At 41.1% G+C, this 27,774-nt stretch overlaps 1 protein-coding gene across 13 annotated transcripts in view; it reads right to left on the bottom strand.

The window, feature by feature from the left end:
• RBFOX1 (RNA binding fox-1 homolog 1) overlaps positions 1 to 27,774 on the bottom strand; it is a 1,139,646-nt gene that overhangs the window by 993,955 nt on the left and 117,917 nt on the right. For all 13 annotated transcript variants that reach the window (XM_064390362.1, XM_064390361.1, XM_064390359.1 and 10 more), the window contains exon 2: positions 15,499 to 15,558. In XM_064390362.1, coding sequence (XP_064246432.1) covers positions 15,499 to 15,558 — 60 coding nt within the window. The remainder of the gene's footprint in view (positions 1 to 15,498; positions 15,559 to 27,774) is intronic.

The following is a 27,774-nucleotide window of genomic DNA, read 5'->3' as shown; positions in this document are numbered from 1 at the left end:
AGCAGAGATTCAAAACTTAGCACCTATACAGCAGAGCAAGTGAATAAAAGTATGAATAAGCAACTGCAAAAAATCCTTAAAATGAGTATCTGTGTCTTCTGATAACAGTCTGAGTCTTTTAATGTCTTGTTTCATTCAAGAACGAAAACCCAGTTGTGCCAAGCCCCAAAATCAAGATAAGTTCATCACTCTGAAGTGTTTACAAGATGAAGTTGCAATAACAACTGATAAAACAGTAAAAAGCAGAGATTAACAATGGAACTGCTCAGAACAGAGCCTCAGCAGCAGCACCATCACAGCAAGTCCTACACACCATAATTAATTCATTGTGGTATCCAAAATTTCAACAATCCTTTCAGCACGTTCAAGTATCTTCAGAGAATGAAGCCTTTGTAAAGGAGAATGTAATTTCAAAATCAGACTTCAGTGATGACTGAAGACAAAAGCTGAAGGTGCACTGGTTAAAGACCCTTGTCATGGCCTTATTAAAATAATAAGGCTGCCAGTGGATGGAAATTAAAAACATAATTGTCCTCACTGAAAACTGTTCAATTTCTGCAAGCTGGGATTCTCTTTCCTCTGCATGTTCCCTCCTCATATTAAAATTAAAAAAAAAATACTCTCTGTAATCATAAATGCTCCTATTCAAGAGCAAACTCTTTTCTTTCACCACTTTAAACTACTAAATAGCTGCCTATTTTAATATTGCAATGGATTGGAAATCATAGCTTTCTAAAAAGTAAAACACAGTGTCCTAAGAATTACTTTCTCTTCTAAAAGGCTGATTTCTTCTAGATAAATAGCATTCTATTCTGTGTCAATTTATTCTAAAGGCAGAAAAGAAGCCAAAGAAAAAATATTATGCACATAGCTGGACCACAATAACACAAAGTTTTACCTTTGGAAAAGCTTGGATTGTTTTCTTACCTTGAAGTTTGCCTTTTTGCATTGCTAATCTTGTTAATGGGCTCTGAAATTTGCATGGTGAGAATAACCAGCCTTACAAGGTCCTCACTTTGTCTACTGGTTATAAAGGTTATGTTTGACATTGGGAAATAGTGACATGCCTTGAAAAGGTAAAAATGTAACATGCTTCATTAGGGTAAGTGGTACAACAACACTTGTCAGTGTCTTTAAAACATGAGGATCTGCACTTACTTTTATCCAATTTAATAATAATAAAAAAGACCAAAACCAAACCAACAACGATGAAATGATGTCTCTGATGCTTGCAGTGTCTCTCAGGCTAACCCCAGAGTGGCCAGCCAGACTCACAGAGCTGTGATCACCAGAGTGCAGCTCCAGAGTTGTCCATTCCCTTGTGCTGCTCCCAGGATAAGCAGCACACCTGAGCACACAGGGAGCAGCTGGGAAGTCTCATCTCACATCTGGGGATGCTGACATTTGCTGTCAGCCCTGCTCCCAGCACTGCTCCCCATCTGCAGGGCCCAGAGCACAGGAATGATGCTGTCAGTCACACACAGCAGAGCCCACACCCCGTTCTTGAGGTGCTCACCTTCTGACAAGCACACTGAAAGAACAAATCAAACCCCTGAGCTGAGAACACACTGTGTTTAAAATACATCATTTCTCGCGCAGTTGGAAAGCCTGAGGTGACCTGCCTGTGCCCTTCCCACTCCTGAAGGGTGCACTGCTCCCACTGCAGCCCCATCCACCCACCCACCACTCCAGCCCCAGGGGCTGTATCAAGCTTTGCATCAAGCTTTTCATTCCAATATCCCCTGCTAAAGGCTTGCTGTGCCACAGTATTGTTCTTATCCCCTTTTCAAATTAGTCATTCTTCTGATTTCAAGTAAATTATTTGAAGCTCTTCAGGTAGAAAACGCTACAAAACAAAAATTCTCCATACTCCTTACACAGTAAATTTTGCATAACTTTAGTAATCTGCTGTAAGACTGGGTCAGCCATCAGAAATTAGTGTCTTTTGGGGAGCTTGTAGAGCCTCAGAGCCCCTTGTCAGAGTCATCACAATGATCCCCAGCTGCACACCAGGCATTGGAACAGCACAGGCACAGAGCCTGAGGAGAGCAAACTCTTCCCACAACTCACTCTTGATTTATTGGAACATAGCTGTGATGGCTAAACAGGAGCCACGCATCACAAAAAGCAGCAAAGCACTTTTTTTGGATCATAGGGGACATGCAGAACACAAGCTCCAAGGCTTGAAACAGAAGGCCTTAGAGAGGGAAAAGGGTCTGAGCTGAAGGTTAAGTATATGCACAACATGCACTGGGAAAGTCTGTGGCTCTTGGACTCAATCCTAAACCTTCAAAGTTCTGAAAAAATACAGAATATTAAAGTGGCCCAAAAAAGCTTTTTAAAAGATACACATGACCCCCACACAGTGTCTCTGTGTTATCAAAAAGCACCATCACATTCAGAAAAGAAGCTCTTGCATTTGCAGTGCTTTGTTTGGCCAAAAAGAAAATATATATTCCTTCTCCCTTGTTACATTTCTGTGATTTCCTCTTTGTAAGCAGGAACAATTGGCAGAACTGATGGCACTGAGCATTTAGAGGTTACCCAACACATGAAAATAAATTCTCTGTAAAATAATCAGGTACAAATTCTTACAAATCAAGAAACAAAAATCTTTCCTCCCCATCCCAATTAATCTGACCTTGAACTGGTACTTCTAAGCAAAACTAGACAGGGGAAATACCACTGAAAAAAAATCTTCTAGCACTTTCCTTTTTTAAGTGTCTCAGACAAGACTGAGAGGGCAACAGAATAAGTGAAAAAGGGACAGAAGTGGATGAATGAAATGGGCACAAACACACTTCCCTGTCCTCATTATTTCTGCAGCAATTTTTCAAAATGCTGTTGACACCATAATAGTCCCCAGGGAGAACATGTTAAGTAAAGGGAGAGCAGCTCCATTCATCATTAAGGGGACAGCAAATTTCCCTGTAGAAATTATGCCAACCTGCTAATACAGCTAACCAGGAACTGGTGAAACCAGATCTTGCTGTTAGAAGTCAAGGGCAAATTACAGGATTTTACTCTGACTACTAGGAATTTCAGAGTTGCTCATTCTGGGGAGTACATTCTACATTACTGCAGCCAAACCTGGGGGTGGACAGACCAAAGAACCACACTAATAACAACATGGGACAGGTAAGCATTTTACTTTGAGAAACCAGAGTTCCCCTGTCTAATCCTGGGAAAATAAAGGAAGTTTTCAAGATTTTGTACACAAAGATCGCATGATAGCGTAAAGATACTGTTGCAGCTGAAGTGGAAAAAGATCTTAAAAATCTAGGTTTTCCTAGGACTTGAACTTCAGCTAACTCACTTCCATTTACAGTACCATTCCTCAGACAGCTCAGGAATTAATTAAAACAGAAAATCTCAGGGGGATGAGACCAGATGAAAAGGCATCCATATGTGAGAACAGGACCTCTGCAAAGTCACTTCATTTCCACTCCTCCCTTTCAGTTATATCATTCACAGTGGGACAAAGGCAAAGAGAGATGCCCTTTTTGGACAGAGCACACGAAATCCAGGCCTTTGCAAACCCAGTCAAACATTGTATTGCCTTAGTTTGGTTCTGTTGGGTTGCAGCTGCAGATAAAATTTTTGAAGCTGCAGCAGCCAAACCAAAAAAGAAGAGTCTTTGATAAGCCAGTGTCTGTGCCAGAAACTTTTCTGTCTGTGGCTCACTTCTGTAAAGGAGGCACAGGATTTTAAATACATTCCCTTTTCAGAAACACAAATCCCACCATTTGCTTTACTAATCAGTTTTTGCCTGCTTTCCATTTAGCCTATTCATTTCAGAAGATGTGCTCTGTACACTTCCAGTACCTTCAGCTGGGACTTCCCACCACAACTGGTTGGTCTTTTTGTGCAGAGGGGTTTGTCTTACAACTCCTACACAAGTGGTAATGGGACATTTCACCCTGTTCTTTATGCACTGGCCAGCTTTCTAAACAAAGACAATTAATTAATTCCACAGCTTTTCAGAGGGACCTGGGATAATCCTGGCAAATGCCATCTTTTGGACCTGGGTGCTGCAGAGAGGAGCAAGCATCTGCTCCACAGCAGGATGGGGTGGGCAGAGAAGCACATGGAAATCAGATGCACAGAGAAATCAGTCATGCACCAGCTCAGAAACTGCTAATAACACACAGATAACACAAGGATGTGCAGGAAACACTGACACTGTGCTCTGATTATCAAGCAGAGCTTCCCCTGATGCCTGCAGGTCTAGAGAGCAAATACCTCTGCATTAACACATGCCTTGGATAATCCAGGAAGCTGAGACCAGCATTTTAAAAGCAGAAGGGCTCTTCCTCATCAGATTTGGTTGTTAGTTTTGGCTCAGGGACATACATAACTCTTCCTATGAAAAATAAAATATTAATTCCAACTTACTTTTAAAGGGGGAAAAAACAGAAGTATGGAAAGCTGCCTTATCTGGCTCAATGAATGAAGTTGAAAACTGTTCATCTGCCTTGTTCTGTTCAAAAAGCACTTCCTAGCAGGGGCCTCAGGAAAGGGGAAATGTTCAGAAAGGCTGAACCCTGAGTGGAAATCAGATCACAAGCCCACTTGAACAAAATCCATGACCCTAAAGCAGAGCAGATGCATCTTAGGTCCTTTACAAATAGCTGTTTTTTCAACATTTCCTTTCTCATACAACACTTCTCACACAGATGAACCTGAGGGAAGAGATGCAGTTTGCCAGCGTATTGATGGCTCAAATGGGTGGAATTCTGAAATGTAAACATCCCTGAGACTGGATAGTCATTCCATGGTTTTGTCATGAAGAGTAATTTACTTTTTGTAACCCCAAATCATGACCAAAAGGGTTACCTGGTTAACAGGTGTGGAGAGATGACACCCATGGGTTTGTAGGATTTCATTTCAAAGCACAGAGGCTTTGTTCTCTAAATTGCTCTATTTTCTTCCAGATGACCACAAATACCACAAAAATCACCAATCACAACTCCTTTTTGCAGTGACCCATCACCACAGTGTGAACCACAACTGTTCTTTCAGTAGTCTTAATGAGAACTTAGAAGATTTAGTGCCATATTTCCATAAAACAAAAAGCACTGGCTTTCCTTGCACAGAGCCCAGTTGCATAGCTGCAACAAATCACTTTTTTAGCTAAGATATTTTTTTCTGTAACATATAAAAGCTGTGCAATTTCTATAGAGCAGTAGAAGCCCCCTGGCTACATGCTAGGATAGAGAATATCCAAACATGCCTGGCTTCTACCTGAGTTTTAATGAGAGAATATAGGAAATATGTATGTGACAATGGCTCTGTCCCCGTTCTTTCAAGTGAATAAATGCACTTTTAACTGAGAAGAAGAGAGATGTCAGTTCAGGGCTAAAGGAATTCATAAAGACATATTTAGGACCCAGGAGAAAAGATAAAAAGACTCCTGAAATTAACATTAACAGCAGGCACACAGTGTAGCCTTAAAATATTTTTAAGGTATTAGAGACATAACACCTGAAGGCTACAAAAGTGTCTTTCACAAATACTTCATCAAAGTTGACATCTGCTGCTGGGGTCATTCACCAAAATCACACACAAAAGGGGCATTTCTCACGCACACAGGCAGGTAAAGAAAAACAGGGCTTCTACTTTTCGGAATATATTTATATATTGAATATTTGGCACAGCACTGAAATTCCCCTTCTCCAGTGCGATGTTCCCAATCCTGCTGGGCTGCACTTGGCCTGGACCTTGGGCTGTAACAGATCCAGCTCCTGGAGCTGTGCAGGGAACACTCAGAGCAATTCCCCTGAAAAACATCACTGGGAGTTTTCTGTGCCTGGGAGAATCCTGGGATTCAAGTGCTCTGTGCTGGCACTGTGAGTTTGTGTCCCTTGCCCCTGGGGGACAATTTCCAGAGCAGCAGCAGCCCCAGCCCAGCTCATGGTGATAAATGCTGCACCTGCCCTACCAGAAGGGGAGAAAAAGTCATCTAAATTCACCTAAATCCTGACATTAGAAATATGTTGTTACATGGCAAGTCCTTTTCTGTCCATGATTCTATTATAAATATAAAAAATCCAAAAGATAGAAGTGGCAAATGGGTCAGCTGACCTTCTGTCTTTAAACACAGTGCTGCAAACAATAGAATTCTGCACGGAGCTTGATTTGAAAAAGCAGAAAGCAGGAAATAATAACAAAAAATTGAAAATGTTTGCCTTTTTTGTGTGTGGTACCTATTAAGACTTCTGTCAAAACATTGACTCTTCTCCCCCAATTAGGGTAAATAATTATTATAATTTCATTGATAAATAAAAAGACTACTTTTTAAATTTAAAAATGCCAATTTTATATTGTGTACTAAAAAGATGGAAACAGCGTGGTTTGATTGAAAGAGGAAAAACTTGTTCTGACAGCTTAAAAAGATAATTTGACTTTAGTTAAGTTTAATTAACATTTACACCTGCACTCTCCCAATGAGCTGAGGGGGAAGATTAGCCACAGTATATGATGCTACCAGGAGTTCAATTCAATATGTATTATTCATCCCAGTGTTCTGTAGGAATTAATTCATTTAACGAGCAAACAGGCATTGTGAATACTAGAATGGATTTTCAACACTTCAGATATTTATGTCAGTGGAGGTAACAGAGAAAATGTTTACTTGTGAGGCACTGGGATGTGGTTTTCCCCTGTGTATTTCTCTTCTCCACTGATGCTTTCACCTCAAAACCTCCCTCACACTGAGCCAGAGCCAAAGCACTGCTCAAGGTGCAGCTGGAGCCCACGTGAGCTTGTCTTCCTGGGACAAACTCCTTTTCCAAGGGGGTAATTCTGGTTTTCAGTCTCATCTCACTGCTCTACACCCCATTTATTGAAACTCCTCTGTTAATCCTTTGTTTCACCAGTTGTTGGCTAGAACATTCATTTGGGAGTTAGATCTGTTGCCCAGTTGTAGGTAAGGAATTTTCCAGCAATATTAGAGTTGTGACTCCATTTATAAAACAAAAAGTTTCAAAGCAGGTATTTCAAGCTCTCTCCCACATTGTAAAAGAACATCACAACCCATTCCTGTTATTTGGGGATTCTTGGATCAGATTTCAATTTCTTTCAAGTTCCATTTACTTGCCTTCATGTCAGTGACTCACATTTTGTTGCTGTGCTCATGAAGTGTTTTATTAATGAAGATGAAATAACAAACACCCACACTCTGGCACATCTACTTCAGGCCTCACAGTTTTACTCTTCTCTTTGCTGGTACTTTCACACGTTTGTTTTCCATATTTCAGATGCTTGAGGCCTTGATAGCATCATTATAGAACTGTTTAATCAAACCCACAGTTTACTCTGACAATATTTGGCATTAGTAACAGCTATAACTCACCATAAACATTCCACTGGCAACTCACTCATGGAAGAGTTTTCAGTGGCTTTTACATAATCAAAAATCATGTGGCATTAAACAGACACTTAGAAACAGACTGTAATTCTGAATTATTCTGCTATGGCTTTTTGTGTACATAGAAGAAAAACCAGCAGATTTCTTCCACTGTTGTGTATAAATTTAAAAGAAAACAGTGGCAAAAACTGCAGTAGTAAAAAACTTGTATGTTCCCCAAGGAGGGAGAAGCCCCATACAGCTGAGTGATCAAAAGACAGGATTAAAAATACTTCAAATGCCCAAAAATGTGCAGGTTCTAAACCGATTTAGAGAAAAACTTAGGAGGAATATTTATTAGAGGTTATTAAAGGCAAAAATGGAAATTTCCAACAAGCCATTACACCTGGGGATATTTAGGACCACAATAAAGATCCTTGCACATCTGCTAGTTCTTAAATGTTCATAATATCTGGCCCCACTGGAATAAAACATCATGCACAATACTCTCACCAAGAACAACCACTGTTGTGCTCTTAACAACACTTTCCATCTTACTTAGGCAGGAAATTACTGGCAGTTTTCTTAGGATGTAAATTGGAAAACACTGATGAGCAACAGGCAGAACTTGCAATTGCTTCAATTACTCTCATAACCCCTTGCTTTTTTAAAAACATCAATACTACAGATTGCTTTGGGGAGCTTATTTCTTCCTGCATTTTTTTAATAGTAGTCTGCATTAAATGGATGTTTAGCCATCTCCTCAGAAGCAAATCTATCCCTCAGCACAAATACTTCCTTCACAGCTCCCGTGGAAGGACACAAACAGCCAAGGGAGGAGATCAATATCCCACTATTTTCAGCTGTTTGGTCTTCATCCTTAATACAGTCAGACTGCCAGAATCCTCACGTGTGGTAATTGCAAATATTACTTAATTATTGCATATAATTTGCATTTCTGTTTCAAATATCCAAACACAGATGTGTCTATTTAAACAGGTACCCACAAATCTTTATTCTGGGGCTGAGAGATTCCTGCTAAAATGCTCCAAGCAAATGCTTTGACCTTTCCCCAGCAGAGTGTTCACGTGCTTCACGTGAAGAATATCCAGGTGCTCTGTGATGTGAGGATATTTATCCAATCACCCCTTCAGCCATCTCCCCTTCTGTACACACTCTCACTTTTGGGAAGTGCACTGACAATCAGCACATCCTGATCTCTGCTAAGTAAATAAGAAGAGGGTGGTTACAGCCATTTACCAGAGGAACCTGAGATGTGCTGGACTTTGCTGACTTGAACTCTCAGATGTCAAAATTCTATCCTGTGAAAGCTCCCATCATCTGACATTTATACAGACGGGAATATTTTCCTCCACACTCGTGCTAATATGGCCAATAAGACACTGTCACTGCACACTCCCACTTAACCCACAATAAAGATTAATTCTAGAACAAAATTAACTGCCTCAGAAGTGATTCTTCCCAGATTTTATTCTTTCCAAGCAAACCACATCTATTACCAGCAAAAAACACAGACCATTGCACGTGGCAACTCATTTCAGTCTTAGTCAAACTGGTGCTTTCCCTGCAAAAGTAAAAAAAAAAAATTCCCAGCAATAAACCCATTTTATGAACCTGCTATTTTTAAGCAGGAATTTTAAAATAGCATTTTTCTTTCAATAATGAACAGGAAAAATCCTACAAATACTCACAAGTTTCAATGAATCTAGGTTGTTTTAAAAATCAAAACTTTAAATGCTCTATATTCAAAAAAGCTTCTCTTCCACCATTATTACATCTGTCCTCTGCCAGATGAGAGCACCACTGCACCAAATTGACCAAACCCACATTTTGGGGAGCTGGGGTGAGCCGAGTGCCTGCCCTGGCACAGCAAACCCAGAGCCAGGGCACTGAGCACATGGTCCCACACTAACACAAGCTCAGGGGAGTGCAAACCATTTTCAGAAAAACCCAACTTCAGAGTGCTGTGCCAGTGGCTGGATTTAAAAACCCACCTTGTGAGAGCCGTGCCAGTGGCTGGATTTAAAAACCCACCTTGTGAGTGCTGTGCCAGTGGCTGGATTTAAAAACCCACCTTGTGAGAGCCGTGCCAGTGGCTGGATTTAACAACCCACCTTGTGAGAGCCGTGCCAGTGGCTGGATTTAACAACCCACCTTGTGAGAGCCGTGCCAGTGGCTGGATTTAAAAACCCACCTTGTGAGAGCCGTGCCAGTGGCTGGATTTAAAAACCCACCTTGTGAGAGCCGTGCCAGCGGCCGGATTTGCGCTCTGGAGAGCAGTGCCAGGAGCAGTGCGGGGCCCTGGCGGCGCGGTTTGCTGCCGGCTGTCACTAGGTGGCACCTTGGCATCGCGCTCTGCATCTCCTGATGCCTCCTGCATCCCGAGCATCCCCGAGCATCCCCGGCACCTCCCGGTACCCAGGGCTCGGCCAGCGCCCTGCCGAGACCTCAGCTGGGCAAACACCAACTCCTGCCTTGCTCCCTCTGCCCCGCATCCCGTCCTGTTGGAATTCACAAGGTTTATCCCACAAACTTGTCCGTAATGCACATCACACTGTGATTGTCCAAGTGACTGCACTGCTGTTAAGAGGAAACATTGGCAGGGGTAACTCTAATTTATATCCCTCATGCTGATATATAAATTAAATAAATTAAAATTATATAAAATAAAATAAAATATTATAAAATTAAATAAAATTAGGTAAAAATAAATTCGAAATAAAATATTAGTAAAAATAGAACCAATATAAGTATATAAATAAAATATAATATAATTATATAATATTTAATATAATTATATTATACAATAATATGATGTAATAATATAATAGTATAATATGATAATGTAATATAATATTATAATCTAATCAAACATATAAATTTTATTTATTAAAATAATAAAATAGAAATAAAATAAAAATAAAACAGAAATAAAATAGAACTAGAAATTCTGATTCTCATCAGAGTTCTCCAAAGTTTCTATTTCTGGATTCCAGAAGCAGGTTTTCGAGTTTGGTGTTTGTTTGCTTGGTTTTGTTTTCTTTTCAAATCCTGGGTAATAATACTTTACAAACGCTGTTAATATGGGTAAAATGCAAAAGAAAAAATTGAAAAATACTATCTGAACTAGATAATTATGCATTGATTTATCTGCCTCTAAGACACATGAAAGTATCACAGTGAATGGGATGTGATTCCCACACCACAGCTGAACAGATCTGTTTGATGGTTAAGAGTCTTGCTGTGCAAACTGTTATGCAAATCAATAATTGTATTCATTTATTCTCCCAATAGCACATTTTCATAAAACCTGACTGAAAACTAAGATTCAAAGACCAAGCAAAGCAAAGTGATCACTTCCCATTTAGTCTCACTTGGATGATGCAAGCAGAAATGACAGAAGTGCTGTATGAAATGGATTTTTATGCCCTGTTTGTTACAGTCCCTCCAGCATCTCTGGGAGCACACTGCACCCTACAACCAGTTCAGTCCTGCTGGCAGTGAAGAACATCAACTTCTGCTCACCTTTCATACAACTCTGGTGCAGACACTGCCTTTTCCTGCTTTTTCTTCACCTCCATCCCTTTATTCTTAGATTGTGAGCATGTGAAAGCCCCTCCCTGAAAGCCTACTGAATCCCAGTATTTAGAAGTACCAAAATCTGATTAATAATAGCAGCAAAGACTTTTGGTTTTCTCCTTTTCTTTCTCTGCAATTTCTTTTAAAAGAACTCCATTTCTTCTTTAGACATGTCTTGTCTGTCTGTGTTTAGCTGCTGTCCAACTCCAGCTTTTCTTTCCTTACCAGAATCACGAGTATTCAAGAATCTTTTATCAAACCATACCTGGCATTTCAGCAGCTCTCTGGATTCACCTGCTTGTTAGCACTTGAATTTCCTGCTATTGGAAATGGTTTATTCTTATTTTATTTAATCTCTCACCTCTTCAGCTAAAGCACTAACACAGAAGAATCTCTAATGGTGAAATGAAGGAAGGCTGAGAGAACAGGGCAATTTCTTAGTTTCATCTCCCCTGCCAGAAAAGATGACACCTGACTCAATTTTAATCAATGAGAAGCTCAAAACCTCAACCGTGTCAACTTATCCTGGAGATCTGCTTCTCTAGGAATAATAAATCAGCTCCAGCTCTGTAGACACCACACCATTACCACTCCAGGCAAGGTTAACTCTGATAAACAACATTCAGCACCTGATTTAATAACAACACACAAGTACAGGCTGGTGGAACAGGGAAAAGGGGTCAATATATTACAGGAGTTTCAATCTAAGAATAACTGGTTTGTCCTAACTTCATTCATCACTAAGTAACATTTCCAATTTGAGCATTTTCCCTATACAACCACTAATAGTAACACTGTCTCATCATTTAAATGATACTGGAGTATTTTCAATGAGACATTTCCAGAAAATGTGGAAATATTCTCCATAATATATGGAATAATGGCTGTGACCTCCAGCCATTGGGCCAATTCCTCTGCTGGAATAAAAACACACTGCCACGGGAGCAAAACACTGTGAGCAGATGGAGGTGGAAGGAGCAGAACTCAGCATTCTGTACCTGCTTCTGACTTCTCCCATCTGCTGTGCATTAACACAGCAACATTTCATCTGCCTGCATTCCCAAATCAGTAATTGGATGGAAAACTGCAAAATCTTCCCACAATAAGCATCGCAGGTAAAATTTTCCCCTCATGCTGTATTCCATTCATCATAAACCACTCTCTGATCCTCATGACAGAGCTGTAAAGAACTTTCTCTATTTTTCAGTAGATGAGATAGTTTCCTCTATTTTCAGCACAGACGAGTTTGAGAAATAAAACCAAACTTAGCCAGATATTCCCTGGATTTGCTGGTTTTACTGGCACAAGGCAGATCAGCTCTACGTTACTGTTTGACACGCCTGCACAATGCACTTTCCCTTCTCCCCCTGCGCAGAAGACTCTCCCCTCCCACCCAAGCCATTATCCAAATGCTCTGTGATGATGCTCAGGGAAGACTTATTTTTGCTTTCACTCGTATTGTTCTCTCCTTGATAGTGACAGATTCATTTAATATTTTTTTAAGAATGCTAACACATTCCATTCAATAGGAATCTGAAATTTAAAGAAATGCACCTTTTTTTCTTTTTTTTGCAAGTCATTATCCCCAGTTAATAGATATCCCTCCTGAAGCAGCAGTACAGATGAAGTAATTTCAGGTACTATCACATTTCTATTCAGATCACAGGCAGCAATTCTTGCAGCGATTTTATTTCTCAGCAAAAATCATTATTGTCCCTCCTGAATTACCCTGAAGAGTCCTATTTTACTCCCACTACCTCTTCTCAACATTTCTTGATTAAAAAACAGTACATGATATTTGTTATCAAATATCAATATATAGACAAGAGTGGGAGAAATGGAGACTGGGGGAAAGGCAAAGGCACTTTAGAAAACATAAACCTTTAATAAGCAGGAAGGAGAATTTAAAGCAGCCTGAGAAAGACTGTGAAGCTGCAGATAGAAGACTGCAGAACTAAGAGGAAACCAGAAGAAAAAGGAACACAAATCCAAGGATCCAGCCCAAATCCATCCCTCCATGGTCTGGCAGAGTCTTTAATTTTACAACTTCCTAAAGCTTCCAGTAATAATTCCTGCAGTTAGATTTTCTTAGCTCTGCAGGTAGAACCAACTGCCTGATGAGATTTAAGAACAAAAGAAAGGCTTTAAAAGACTCAATCACTCAGCTTAATGAAAACATCTTGAATTATTTAACAAACAATCTATTAGGCAGCTCCAGCTATCAGGAAACATGAAGTTTGATAGATCTGACTCCCTGCTGGAGTTTTATATCACAGTGACTCCATCTCTTTCCATGCAGTCTCAGGGATGTAACACAGAAGTGAATTCAGCCTGAGATTGAGCTGCATTAGACTTTCATATAGGATCTGTCACTAAGAGCAGGAAAAGCAGCCAACAATTATTTAAAAAAAGAAAAAAACCCTGGAAATAAGCTTTTCAGGCCCTGGAACTGGGGCATTATTCAATAATTCGTTCTCAGGTCCATTTGAATTCTCATCTGTCAACTCTCCTTTTATTACCAGACTGTTCTATAAGCAATGATCTGGCAACACACTTGAAAAATCTACGTATTCCTCCTCATCCATCACAACAAACAATTTTCCAAGCAACAACAGAGACAGTGTAATTTCAAGAGCAATAAGCTCAACTCCTAACTCATTATTTTTATGCCATTGTAGTGTGGCATAAGAAATATCATGGAAAACAGGAAACCTTTTCCTCTTTCCAAGACAAACCTCTTCAATACATTAAAATGCACTGCTAAAAGTACCTTTAGAACTCTTTCCATCACTCAAAAATAAGCAAAAAAAAATTAAAGTCCAAGCTACTGAGGCTCAAGGAAGACAATTGAAATCTTGTTTGTTAAATCACTACTTCAAAGTCTGAGGATACTTCGCTACAGACAACAAAAGGATTCAATCACAGGGGAAAAACAAAAAGAAAAATAGAACTCCCTGAGACAGTTTGACCAAAAAATTCAGCAAAGCCCCCACCCTCTCAGTAGCAAATGACAGGTGTTCATCAAATCTTGTTCTGCACTTGTAAAAACATTTTTTAGTTTAGAGAACACATTCAGCCAGAGAAACACTACATCATTCTTCAAAATATTCATTTTTAACTGACACAAACCTAATTTCGGTGCAAATATATGAAGTACAAAAATCCAAATTTCTAAAAATAAACCTCCACCTCTCGGAACATCATTCACAAAGTTAACTTTTGCCAAACTAACAGAAAGGCTGTGACTTTGTGCAGCAAAATATTCCAGCAAGAAGCGTCAGTGCAGGAAGAATTATTGAAAGATATTCTTCCAAAACCTACTATACAGGGTAAAAAAAGGATCCTGTCAAATCATCAGAGAAGCTAAAAACCTCTTGTACACATTTTCACTTTTCAAGATATTTTTGTATTTCCGTTGGTGTGACTAAGCAGTTTCCAAGCCAGAGATTTCCAACTGAAAGACAGTGTTCATTTGGAGAAGGTCCAACCACCTCCTCCTTTCAGGGAGCTGCTAATGTTTGATGTTCATGTTTAAAACATCATTAATCATGCTGCAAACAGGGAGAAGGGGGTTGCCGAACATTCAAAATACTACTTCCTTATTCTGGCATAAATCCACACTCCTACAGCCTCGAGTGTGAGGGGATACAGATTAGATAATCAGAAAAAGAGGGGGGGAAATACCCAAACTAAGTGTTCACAGAGTGACATCATTTCAGTTTCTGGCACTATCCAAGGAGAGGCACTTGGAAAGGCCCTGTAGCACAATATTACTGCTTTAGAGAGACAAAGAAAATATTAAAGGATCTTTACTGCAATGAATGATTAACTCTGAGTGACATCAGCCCCTGCTGAGTATCACCAGCCCTCTGTAAATCAGACAGGGGCTGTAAATCCACAGCACCTCAGCATAACCTTGGTTTGGGGTACACATTTCCTGCCAAAATGGGACATTATACAGAAAATGGAGCATGCAGCACAGACACAGGGTAGGTTATAGCCAACCTTTAGGCCAGGATAAGGCAGATTCCTTTTGGTCCAGCCTTTGCTCAGTTTCCAAGGCAGCAGGGCCTTGCCCTTGTGAATGCTTTGCTCTTGCATGGCTCTGAACTCACCCAAACTTCTGTTTGCTCTTTTTGTACCTGCCCTCCTCACTGTAACGTGGAATTACAGAAGTGCTTCCAGTTGTAGCCCACCCTCCCATTCCCTCTGGTTTTATCCCCCTCTGCAGAGCAGTGACACAGCTTGGAGCCCAGACTGAGTGTGCAGGTGACACAGTTTGTAGCACACACAGAGAGAGCCACGGGGCTCTTCATGAACCCAACTGCAACAATTCTAATCACTTGGCCTCTCTTTGTTAAGACAGATATTCCCTGTACTGCATATTCACATATTAAAGAACATTTAAGCCAATTCAAGTGCAGTCACTTCAAAAGCAGCAAGGTGTCACAGGTAACAGTTAGGGCCAGTGATTGATGACTGAAACAATTTAAAAGAAGATCTAAATTCAGTTACAAAATCTAATCTTTTCAGCAAAATGCTTTACTTACTGGACCTTGAGGACCGTTCTTGGCACTGGAAACCAGAGTCATAGCATCTGATTTATAGTCCTGAAAAGAGAAAAAAGGGAAAAAATATTCAGATTAAAGATAATAGATGGCACTTCACATATCAGGAATAAAGACCAACATTGAGCACCACTATGATTAGACTCAGAGGTGCCATTAGTAAAACATTTGATTATGGAGATTTTCATTGCTGTTCATCTTGTGCCTTAGACCCTTTTGACTAAATTACACACTTTTTTGGTTTTACCATAATGATCCCAAAGGAAGGCAGCAGCCTGATGTCTCTTTTGGAAGGCAGTGGGGTGGGAAGGACAGGATTTCTGCCTTTCAGAAACTCGGGGGTGAGCTCCATTGCACTTCCTGAACCAGTCCTGCACATGAGATTTGGGTGACAGTTTCTCAGCCCCTCAAAATTCTCTCAGCATCTGATGACAAATGACTCTCCATCCCATCAGAGGGACCATGGTTTATTTCCTGCTTTGAACAGCCCTGTAAGTGATGTTCCAAAGCCCTGCAGCACAGGCTGTGCAGGAGGCACACCCATGGCTATGCTGGCTCACCATTCTTGTGTCACATCTCCATCTAGGTCCACCCTAAAGCAATGTAAAATCCCTCATTTGCTACCCCCTCAGGAAGCTTCTCCTACAGCCCAGCTGGCATTCCACAAGTCACAAAGAAGTTTGGGGCTTGGGCATGAGAACATGCTGAGTACTCTGCTGTTACTACAATACAGGAACCAAGTTATTTAACAGCTGAGAGAAGTGCCAATGTCTAAACAGAGGTGCAATAGATTCAGCTGCAAGACTCAGGGCAGTGATTGAAACAGTTCTGATTTTAAAAGGATATGTTAGAAACAGTTAGCATGCCAAATTCTTACTTCTTTCCTAATGAATACAGCTATTACTCTCATATTTGTATTTTGAAAAGGTCTCCCAGGGCTGGCCTCCTCTTTTCATGCCATCCCTGTCAATAAAAATGAGATTTAAATGGCAAGCCAAGCTGCACAGCTCCCCCTATTGTTTGGGAATTAAAGTCTGATAAGCTGAAATTGAGGCCTGTCTATCCAAGACAGCAGAGTAACTGCTACAAACTTTTTTTAATTATCATCATCAAGCATGCCTCCATATATAAAGCTGCTAAAGCCTTTATTTACAGGAGATGTGCTATGACCCAGGAGACAGATCATATTTCAGGGAGCTGGTAGCAATTCTCCATCCTTCACCCTGAGTATCCCAAGTCTCTGAACTGTATGAATTAGAGTATCCCTCACTGCCCATTCAATCTAGCCATTGCAAACACCATCTCCTTCACAGGAAGTGCCAACAAACAGACTTCACAAGGTATAAATAGATAAACTACCACCAAAATCACCTCCCTGCAGCCCAATTCCATGTTTCTCACAGAGGACAGCAGTCACTGTTGTCCACTAAGAAGCTGCAGACTGAGAGAAACACTGAAGAAAACCACCAAGCAAACCTTCTCTATGCCAGCCCTGGATGGTTCCACAGTGCCTCCACACCCACTGCTGTGCCTTTGCTGCCTTTCCAGGTTTTCCTCAAGCTGACTCCTGTCACTCTCCTCCCTTGTGTCCCTGCTGCCCCAGAGCCCTTGCCCTGCTCCTGCCTTGCAAACACGGGATGCAGGATGGATGTGCAGCTATTGGTATTCCCTGCCCATTTCCTTCCCCTCTGCTTCCAGAGCTCCTCAGGCTGCACCATTTCCCTGGGATCACAGCTTCACAGTGCTCAGGAAGGACTGGGGCAATCCAAACGAACCTTTTTGCAGGGCTGTTTCTCCTGGGAAACTCCTTAGGAGAGGCAGGCAGGCAGAGACAACACATTTTGTTTCACACCACTTTTCCAGAAGGCAATGCCCCGAGTTCCAAATAAATATGACATTTTAAGCAGCTATTTTGCAAGTACACTTCTTTTTCCCCCCAACCCAGCTAATCTCTAAGCATTGCACAGCTCTGTGTAGCAGTAACAAATTAATAAACAGCTTTAGGCCAATGCTGCATGTGGGACAGCTCCTTGGGAAGCTCGTGCTGTGCTCCCTATTAATAACTCCCTATTACCACCTGTGAAAATCCAGGCACATTGAACCAGAAAATAAAAGCAAAAATAGCAAAGTTCCTCAGGTATAGGTTGTTTTTAGTTGGGCAGAGAATTCCAACAACAATCCAGACTAATCTAAACCTGTTAGCAAGAGCCCAAATCCCTTCCCCAGTAATTCCAGATGCTTGGACTGGGATCCACCAAAGCCCCTTCTCCTCCCCCTGCATCACCCAGGCTGAAATCACCATTCCCTCACCACAGCTGCAATAGCAGCATTCAGCTCTGATAGACAAAGGAGATTAATTCCCATCAGAATGATTTTCACATATAAGACACTTTCCTCTACACCATTTCTGTATTTACAGCAAACAAAAAATTGGTTTGTGGAGTTACTTTAGCACTCATTTTCAGGTAATGTGTCATAATAATATCTGGAACATGTTCAGGTTATGCAAAGTATTGTGCCACTGACAAATCATTTAACTATGCACTTGTCTTGGAGGCTACAGGAAAATGGAAATTACACAGTTGCAACGCAGCAGTAGCACAATAAACAAAAACTTTCTCCCTCCTGTAGAGCTACACTTCATGTTCCTATCAGTGCCTCCTCCAGGTAATTTCTTTTGGGTCTCTTGTTTCCATTAACATTTGTATTTTGAGGCGCTTTCTACTTGGTACTTGAAGGTGGAATTGCAACAACCATTTACAAGTTATTTTATTTTCAGGGCCTGTTCTGTTACCAAGGGCAGCTATGCTGTGTCCATGCCAGGCTTTCCAGAAGTTTCTTATGATTCCCATTACTGCCCATCTGCCCTTAGAGAAATCAAGAAATAACAATAAAACGCTCCCTAAATTTTATGTGGGGCACAGCCTTCTCCCTACCCCTCCAACTGGAAGTTTGGACTAAATGTCAGCTAACAGACATTACTTTCTATTCTTCTGACTTTAATGGGAAAAATAAATTTTGGCAGTCTTTCCCCAGTGTTAAAAGTCTTAGCTACTCCCTGGGGATAGAAAGAATCAATGCAAGTAAGATCCATATTTTCTTTCTTGGAACACCACTACTTCCAGCAATTTATTTGACTGACTATGCCTTCTATTACCATGTAAATTGTTTCAGGCTGCAGGAAAAAAAAAAGTATTAATCTCCCCTCAGTAAGTCATAAAATAAAGAAATCAATTTCAAGGTCAATTTAGTCTAAATAACACCTGCTGCCCTTTTTGTAACATGCAGACTCCTCTGAAACACTAAGTTGCTGTCTATAAAGGCATCAGTACGTGATGTCTCACATAAATCAGGGTGCTGTATGGTACAGTGCAGTGATTTGCAGGTACCAAGTGGGGCTGGCAAACAAGAGCCAGAGCAGGGCCCTCCTCTTCACTCCTCTTCAACATCAGCACCAGGCTCTGCAGCAGAAAACAGAGCCCAGGGAGCCTGCAGGGTCTGGTTCTGCAAGAAGCTTGTGCCTTGTCAGGCGTTGGGGACATCCAGGGAGTCCCAGCTCCCTGCTGGGAGCATTTAGATCCATCAAGGGTCAGCAGCCTCAAGGTGAGCTTCAGAGAAGGGGAAAAGGGCAAAAAATAATAGCAACGAGAAGAAATCTTTCCTTCTGTTGGAAAGCAGAGTGGAATGGCAGATACTGGGATTAGAAAATAAGATAATGGAGTTTTTTTTGCCCATCCTAGAATTCAGAAAAGAGAAACTACTTGAAATATTCTCTTTTATTCCACTTTTAAGTGGAAATCCATTTCTCTTCTGGTCAAAAACCGTCCAATCTTTCTTTTAAATACACTTAGTGTGCTCTCATTGTAGCACAAGACTGCATTTAATGGCTCTAAAGGAGCTGGACATCCATGCCTTTCTCCTGAAAAGTTTGCCTCGAACTCTGTAACCTTTCTGGGCTGGAACAGAAAAGCTCCACAGCCCCAGGACTGGGTGGCCTGGTCACTGTGCTCCTTCCCATAAGATGAATACAACTACTTTTCCTTTGTCATGTCCAATTCACAGCACTGCTGGTGCCTTGTAAAATCCAAAATTCCTGACAGGCTTTTATTTGTTCCTCTGGGTTCCCAGCAGAAGATAATCTGGACAATCAATACCTAAGCAGCATAAGTTCCTGAATGAAGCAAATATTCAGATATTCTGGAAAGGGGACCTCATATTCCTGTAAGACTTCTCTAATGAAAATAAAACAATGTCCTGATGGCTTCTGCAAAGGGCTGAGAACATAAGGATTCACAAGGCTGAGCAGACAGCAAATTTAAATCAATTTACAGAAAACGGTCTAACACAGGAACCCTTTAAACCAGGAACAGATTGTGGCTTCCCTAGGAGAGCTATAGGCCAGCTCTGCTCCAGGATATCCAGGAGATGGAACCCCCCAGGTGTCCCCAGGCACACAAAGAACAATGCTCCATGCAGCAATGACAGCAGCAGAGCTCTCTCTCAAACTGGTGGGCAATAGTAGCTGGTGTCCAAGGCCTTCCCAGCAATTATTGCATGAATCTGGAATTACTGAGGGGCTTCACTTCTTGTTCTATACAGCAGAAATACCTTCCTACTGCGCCCAAAGAGAAAACCAACCCCAGCTCTATCATTTAGAGCAGGGAGTACACAACACCATCCCTGTTCCACAATTCATAGCTAGCACTGGAATGTGGAGCCTGTTTTATACATATATAGTCTTTGCAGTTTTATCTGGATGAAAACATTTCACCAAATAATCAAAATATAATTTAATCAACTCTGATATATTCATATATTTATAGAGTATAATGATTCCCCTATGATGATGCACCAGCAAAAAGGAATGTTGCCCTTTTCCATCAGATAACACTCAGTGAATCAAAGGTTACATAGAAATAAATTGGAAAATATAAAGTCACAGGAAAAAATCATTTATTTATTGGATATAAGAAAATATTTCATTTTTAAATCCATGGTCCTGAATCCTATTTAATGCAAACTTCTCTGTGAAATCCCACTATCACAAGCCAAGGATAATGGCTGTGTGTCAGGAGCTGCCAATATACTGACTCAGTGAATCAAGAAACAAGGATGAGATTTACTAGGAGTGATAAGCATATTAATGTTATATCATCTAAAATCATACAAATACTCATTTTGCAGTTGAATGTGTCTAATAGCATGAGATTCCACAGTAGAAAAACAAACAGAACCCTGGCATGGCTGTGCAAGGGCTCAAAAGATTAGAAACACAAGAAAATAGCAACTTTTTCAAAAGGGTTTATTTGTTTGAGGTGAAGGAACAAAAACAACCACTAACTTCAGATGCACAGCAGAAAGAGCAGTGTAAGATACACAAGGAGATTTTTTTTTAATGGGAAATTATCTTTTCCACATGCCAAGAAGGTGCTTCAGAATCCTGAACAACGAAGCCCTGTAAAGAACAGGGGCAGATGTCTCCCAAAGATGGAGAATAGAATATTCCTAACTACTTCTGCTCAACTGAATGATTCTGTATTTCCTAATCCTCCAGCAGTCCATGAAGTGGGTAAATTATTGCAGGATCTGCTGTGAAATCAAGGTGAAGAAAAAGACAAAACAAGTGGAGAGTTAAATAAATACTTTCAAAATGCAATCACAAAGGGCACAGATGAGCATGTCTGACATTGCCCATTATCTCCTGAGCAGAATTACTTTAGGTTTACTGAGGCAGGAGATTTCAGTAACCTACAAGTCACTCAGGAACATTTATCTGGGAGTATTAGGAGACAATCAGGAGCAGAATCTGCAGAGCAGTGATAATCATCACTGGAGTTTGCCCTTGCATTGGAACAGCAGCAGAGGTCCCCAGGGATCTCAGCAAACCAAGCCTGCCCTGGCTGCAGGGAGTGTTTGGTACAGCCCCAGTGACACTACAGCTGAGTTCAGATAAGAAATCAAAAGTTTGTCTTTGCTAGAAGCTCAGATAAACCCAGCTGGGCTGTATCTCTACTCCAAACAGCCTGGGAAAACATTTCCAATGATTCCTGATTTTCATCGACCAAAGCTGAAAGAAACAACCACTAACTTCAGATGCCCAGCAGAAAGAGAAGTGTAAGACACACAAGGAACTTTTTCTAATGGGAAATTATCCTTTCCAGGTGCGAAGAACCAGATTCAGAATCCTGAACAATGATGGAAATCTCACAGGAACATTCTCCCATGGCAGCCCATCAGGAAATGCTTAATTCACCAACTAGCCAATATTTTCATTAAGTGGATTTAAAGGCAAAAGATCAGATTCATCATCAGCAGGATGAATCCACATTATTTGTTCCCCCAGGCACAGAGATATTTCTTATGCTACAGAATTTTCAGTCAATGATTATATTTTAAATGTATTACTGGCCTGATCACTGTTGCAGGATGGTCCTCACAGAATATACGTTTCATGTGATTCTCTGGCACATATTATATAGATATATATATATGTATATAAAATATTTGTGCACAAATACTCTGCTATAGCAATCCATCACCCATCTTGCATTGTTCTGCCCCAAAATGCTTAGACAAGCTATGATCAAGTTTCTAGTACTGAGAGTTCAGAAAATAATCAATATAAGGGTTACATTACTGGGAACAATTATGTTACTATGATGTTCACTTATTTAGAACTGGTATCTCTTATATTACTGTAAAATTAACAAGCATTACATGGAGTCTTTCAGAAAAGAAGGCCAGGATATATCTGTCCAGTCTTTGCTATATACCTGCATTTAAATCTCCTCTGAAGGGACTGCTGCTAGTCTAACATGACAGAGTCATGACTCAAAATATAAATATTTCACTGCTGTGGAGAATTAGCAGCTGTTACAGGCTAAATAGTGGCTGTAAGCCCTCTGCTTTCAATGCCCTGAGGAAGCACAGCTGAGTGCTTCTCAGCTCCCTGGGGGACCCCACAGAGCATCATCTAGCTGTCCAGAGATGCTCATCTTTCCTTCCTGTACCAGAGCCCACACCATGGACTTCATCTCCATGACTCTGAAATGAGACCTGATGAAGATACATGTTTGAAATATTACTGCATCACACCCTGTGCTGTGAGTTTTGACAAGTGGCCTTCCCTCAGCTCCTGTCAGGGCAGCATTGTGTGCACTGCCCAGGCCTGGGGAGCTCCCCCAGAGTACTGTAATCCTAGCTTTGCTTCATTCACAGGACAATTTAACATATGCACCACCTGGTATTTGTTAAACATTATAATTCCTGTTCTCTGAATGTCATTTCAACCCACTCCTGCAATTCCAAGCCACCTTCTGCCCTGAACACTTGCTGGCTTAGCAGATTTCTTCTGGCATGGATAGCAAAACTACAGTTAAGTATTTCAATTTTCCTTATATACTAGCATTCATGTTATTTTTCAGGAAGGTTGATGAGGCCTGAAATAACAGGAAATTTCTTCTTTTTATTGAAGAAATACATATAAATGCAAACAAAAGTGAGGAATCAATTCAAAATCCTAGGATAGCTTTCCAATAAATAAAAGTGAAATGAAAATTCAGTTGCATGCAGCTATTACAAGCTCATATAACTCTGCCAAGATAGCACTTCAGCTCCGTGTTTATTTCTGTCAGAATAATATGAGGAATGCTCTATCAGTTGGAACTGGATTACAATAAATAAGATTCAATTTAAGAATAAATGGCTCAAGTCCTGAGGGCAATTTAAAATTTGTATATTTAAGAAAAATAAATCTATATCTCTTGCAAGGAAATAATACTTTGGACAGTGAGTTTATGAAGGGATACAAGCTATGAAATTATGTAGCTGCTGCTAATGTACCACAGAACCTGTCAGCTAAAGAAAAACAGCAGTAAAACATAGCAACCAGAAAGAAGGAAGGGAGATGCCCTGAGAAAGTGCTGAGACATGCACAGAATGGATGCACCAAGAATAGAAATTAAGGCAAAAATCGTCATATCACTTCCCCATGAGCACCCCACTGCTCTCTGCCATGGGGGCAAGACAGTTCCATGGCATGTTGTGGAACCTGGAATAACAGCAGGCAAATGAGTTCTGCCAGAATTTTCAGTGTCTCTGTAGTGCTCTAAGGTATTGGAACTTGGAGCAAAGAGTTGTGACTGCATTCAAAATGAACGAGAACATCCCACCCCAGAGCTCATGCACAGCTCCTGACAGCCACAAGTGCAGCTGCAGGTCTGCTCTGACAGCATCAGGAGAAAAGGCTGAATATTTGTTTCAAATAAATGTGGGCTATGCTGTGGGTCCTGTCTGCCTAGGGTTGAAATTCAGCATTGGGCAGGACAACACCACAATTCCAGTACTGAAAATTCAGCATTGGGCAGGACAACACCACAACTTTCAGTCCCTGCAAACCTGTCTGCCTCTGCAGGCCCACAGGAAATAGCTGAAATCCAACCAGTTGCAGATCCAGATGAACTAACTATGTTTTATATCTCCTTTGCTTGTCCAAACATCCCCCCACTCACAGCAGGTACATTCCAGCAGCCAGCACTGGCTCCTGGTGTTTTGGTCTGTTTCAAACACAGAACCAGCTCCCTGGTTATTTACTAAAGCTGAATTTACATGGGATGCTGCTCTCCCTGGGACCTGCTCTGTTATCTGGAGCTTACTGATTCTTAAATTAGAGTTATTGGATTATAAATCAAATGGCATCTAGTTAAAGAATAGCCACAGCAGTATTAGAGCTCACTGTTTGGCAGCAGTACTGGCTGTGCCTGTCAGAAAAGGACACTCAGGAAAATGAACACACAGCCAAAAATTAATGTCCCAAAGAAAACTATTTTCTTTATATGTGATGAAACATCCATTAACAACAGTCAGCTTGTAAATAACATCTCTGTAATAAAGGGTGACTTTTTCTTTCTGCATGTCCAGAGGAACAGTGGATTTTGGCACATTTCGTGTTTTGGCCTTCACTCCTTCACTCCTCAGGCACTGAGGAAGCAATGGAAAAGAGATTATCGTCTTAAAGGAAAAGAATCCTGCATGCAGATTGTGGGGCTTGATACCAGAAGCCATAATGCCCCTTTATATTCAGAAAAGTACTGATAAGCACTGCAACTCCACTGTTCACAGTGCAGCTGCCTGAAGGTGTAAACATGAATTTAATGCTAAGCCTGTGTTACATTTTTAGTCTTTCAGCACCTAGGGCTGTGCAGAGAGCAGCTCCCTCTTCCCAGCTCTGCTCTCACTGGAGGGAAGGCTGAGATCAGAATCCTCCCCACTCTGCCTGCATGGCTGGGGGAGGAGGAGGAATGAGGGACAGATAAAACCGGCAGAACTGGATCCCCAGCGGAGCAGGACTAACTCCAAATTACTGACCAGAGCTGTGATGGCAGCTCCCTCTTCCCCCAGGTTCATACAACATGGAATCCTGAGAGGCAATCCTTGATCAGAGCTGTTCTTCCCTTATTTGTAAGTCCCTAGAGCCCTTTCCATGCCCTTAGTCATGGAATTGAAAATCACTAGGAAAATTGAGAAGCCTTTTGGGGTTTTTCTGATTCACAACTAATATTTTTAGGGTGGAAACTTGTGTTTTAAACAGCCCATGTTTATATCTCTGAAATTGCTTGGCAATACAATATACACGTTTTACAAAAACTCATTAGAGCAGCAATCCAAAGAAAGTGTTAAGAAGACTTCTACAAACACTGAGGGTTTTCCTCCCTGCAAATTAGACTGACAAAATTGCAGTCAAGGCCCAGTCTAAGAGTCAAACCTTGGCTTCACTGTCATTCCATTGTTCCCCTGAATCTCCCTCTTTTTCAAACAGCAGCCATGCTTAAGCCTGGAAACAGTGAGAAGTGAATCTTCCTCCCAGAACATTTTGTGCTTTCTTGCCAAGTCATCCTGTGAATGTGCTTAATTACAGCTTACAAGTCAATTGGTGCAGTGGTTCCATCTGACACCCATCACTCACCCTGTCCTGCCCACAGCCCAGGCAAGCTGCCTGCAAAATGCCTTGTCAGTCCTTCAGGCATCGCCTTAACCAAACAGAAATGGACTAACAGCAATGCCAAGTTGTCACTCTGTATTTGTCAACAAAAGGGAATAATTTTTTAGGAAAATAATAATAATAATAAGCTCTCCTCACAGTACTAACGCTAAATGACCTGAAAAACTTTCCTGAGGGACTGAAGCCACAGAACAAAGTTTCATTTCATCTTCGTAGATCTGACAGCTCAATTTCCCAAGTTCCCAGGGACCTTCAGCAGTGCTAAACAGAGGCAGTAACAAATGTCAGTGTTTACTCTGAGATCTCTTTGTTAAAGCTCTCTGTACTCAGCAGTCTTTAATAACCCTCTTTAGGCACAGGCAGAGCATGTTCTGCATAAAGCAATCAGGAGTGACTCAGCACAGTGAGTCTGCTGTAGCTAAACAGGATGGAATTGCACTGTTTAACTACCACAAATAATCATATTCCCTACCAAGCCCCTTCCCCTATCCTGGTAAGGAAATCAGCTTTGTTTTCAAGCCCAATGCTTTGCTTTTGCTTTGCCAGCCGCAGCTCCAGGCACGGCCTCGTGTTCTCATCACTCATCCAGGGCTGAGGTGCTGCAGCTTTGGAGCTGCTGCTGGCAGGGCAGGAGGTGCAGAAGCCACCCCAGGGGAGGCATTCCCAGCTCTGAGTGCAGGGAGAGAGCCAGGAGCTGTGTGGCAGGAGTGTGCTCACTTTAACAACAGATCAGTCCCACTGCCCAGCCCAGGGCGGGCTCCTGACCCAGGAGCTGCTCCAGGATAATTACAGAGGTGTCCTGGTGATGGCAGCCAGCCTTCAACAAAAGCCACTGCTTTGCTCCAAAGCTCACAAGAACTTTTTTCTCATAATTAACTGATTGTCCAGGGTTTTTAAAAGCTGGCTCCACCTTGCAGATGCTAAGAAGGTTAACAGCAGTGCAATGGGCAACAGGAGTTTCCTACACCTGGTTTACAATTAGAGATTTTTTCTAATTAAAAAGCAAACAAACCTTGAATTTCCAGAGCAAGACTTAACTGAGCTGACTTGACTTTGATTATTTAATGAAAGTAACCAAAAAAATATCTGGGGGGTTTACTGCCATTGAAAACAATGTTTTTGATGAACTGTTTTCTTTTGATAGTACGTTTGACCAAGAACTTTTTCTGAACACTACAACATTCACAAAGAGAAAGAAACAGGATCAAAGAAAATAAAATAAGAGCTAAAAGAATAAGACAGTTAATTAACTTCAAAAAGCAGGATATACAACTCAAGTCATTCCTTAGGGCCATCCATCTAACCTGGTTTTAAAAGCCTTCAGTTATGAAAACTCCATTTTCCCCAATTCATTTATTCCATTTCTTTTAGAAAGCTTTTCTTAATGCCAAATCTCGATCTCTTTTGCTACAATTTAAGCCCATTACCATTTGCTCTTTCCCCCATGGATCTGCATTATCATCATTACCTGAGTCTCTGCAGCAACTTTTCCTGCATCTAAAGACTGCCAGAACAGTTTCAGAGGTTTTCCTCTTCCTTAATCTCAGCAACCCCTTCTTTTTCAGTCTTAACTCACACACAGTAATACAATGAATAAAAGTTACTATTTTACATAAGTTTGGGCAGACAATGCACAACAAGAATTGAAGGTGAGGCTGAATGTGAAAGATCTTGAATTTTTCAACAATTTTGGAAAGTGATGCAGCACCTGAATCATTAATATTCATAGACAGATATGCACACGTATTTACAGACCTCTTTGCTTTGGGGATATTTTAGCATCGGTGGATCAAACCTTAAAGGATTTCCATAACTACTTATTTCTAACAACATGTACACCTAGGCAAGCCAGCCCTCAGTACTAGAGGATTGTTCCTGAGTGCAATTGGTCATTTCAAAACTCCCAAAGATGAGCTTTATTCAGCTTTCAGGAGCTGGTTATTTAATTCCAGCCTGGAAAGCACAACCACAGATGGAGCTTTTGGCTCCAACACCAACTCCCAGTTGCAGCTCCCTTCAGATGCAGAGTTCTCAGCTGGCCCACAAAACCAGAGACAGCTGTGAAATTTAAAATCTGCTCAGTCTTTCAGATTATCAACTCCCAGCGTAGTTTGTACTCCTAGCCCTGTGTGTGGAGATCCTGGATGTGTTCTGGATCCAGGATCTCTGAGCCACAGGGATTCTCTGAGTGAAGGACACAGGAAAACCCTTCTTGCATGCTCCAATGTCAAGTTCCTCATGGCCACTCTGCTCTAGGA

The sequence above is a fragment of the Passer domesticus genome, chromosome 15 (genome assembly GCF_036417665.1).
Source record: "Passer domesticus isolate bPasDom1 chromosome 15, bPasDom1.hap1, whole genome shotgun sequence".
Taxonomy (NCBI): Eukaryota; Metazoa; Chordata; class Aves; order Passeriformes; family Passeridae; genus Passer; species Passer domesticus.
This window is presented reverse-complemented; position numbering and strand designations above follow the sequence as displayed.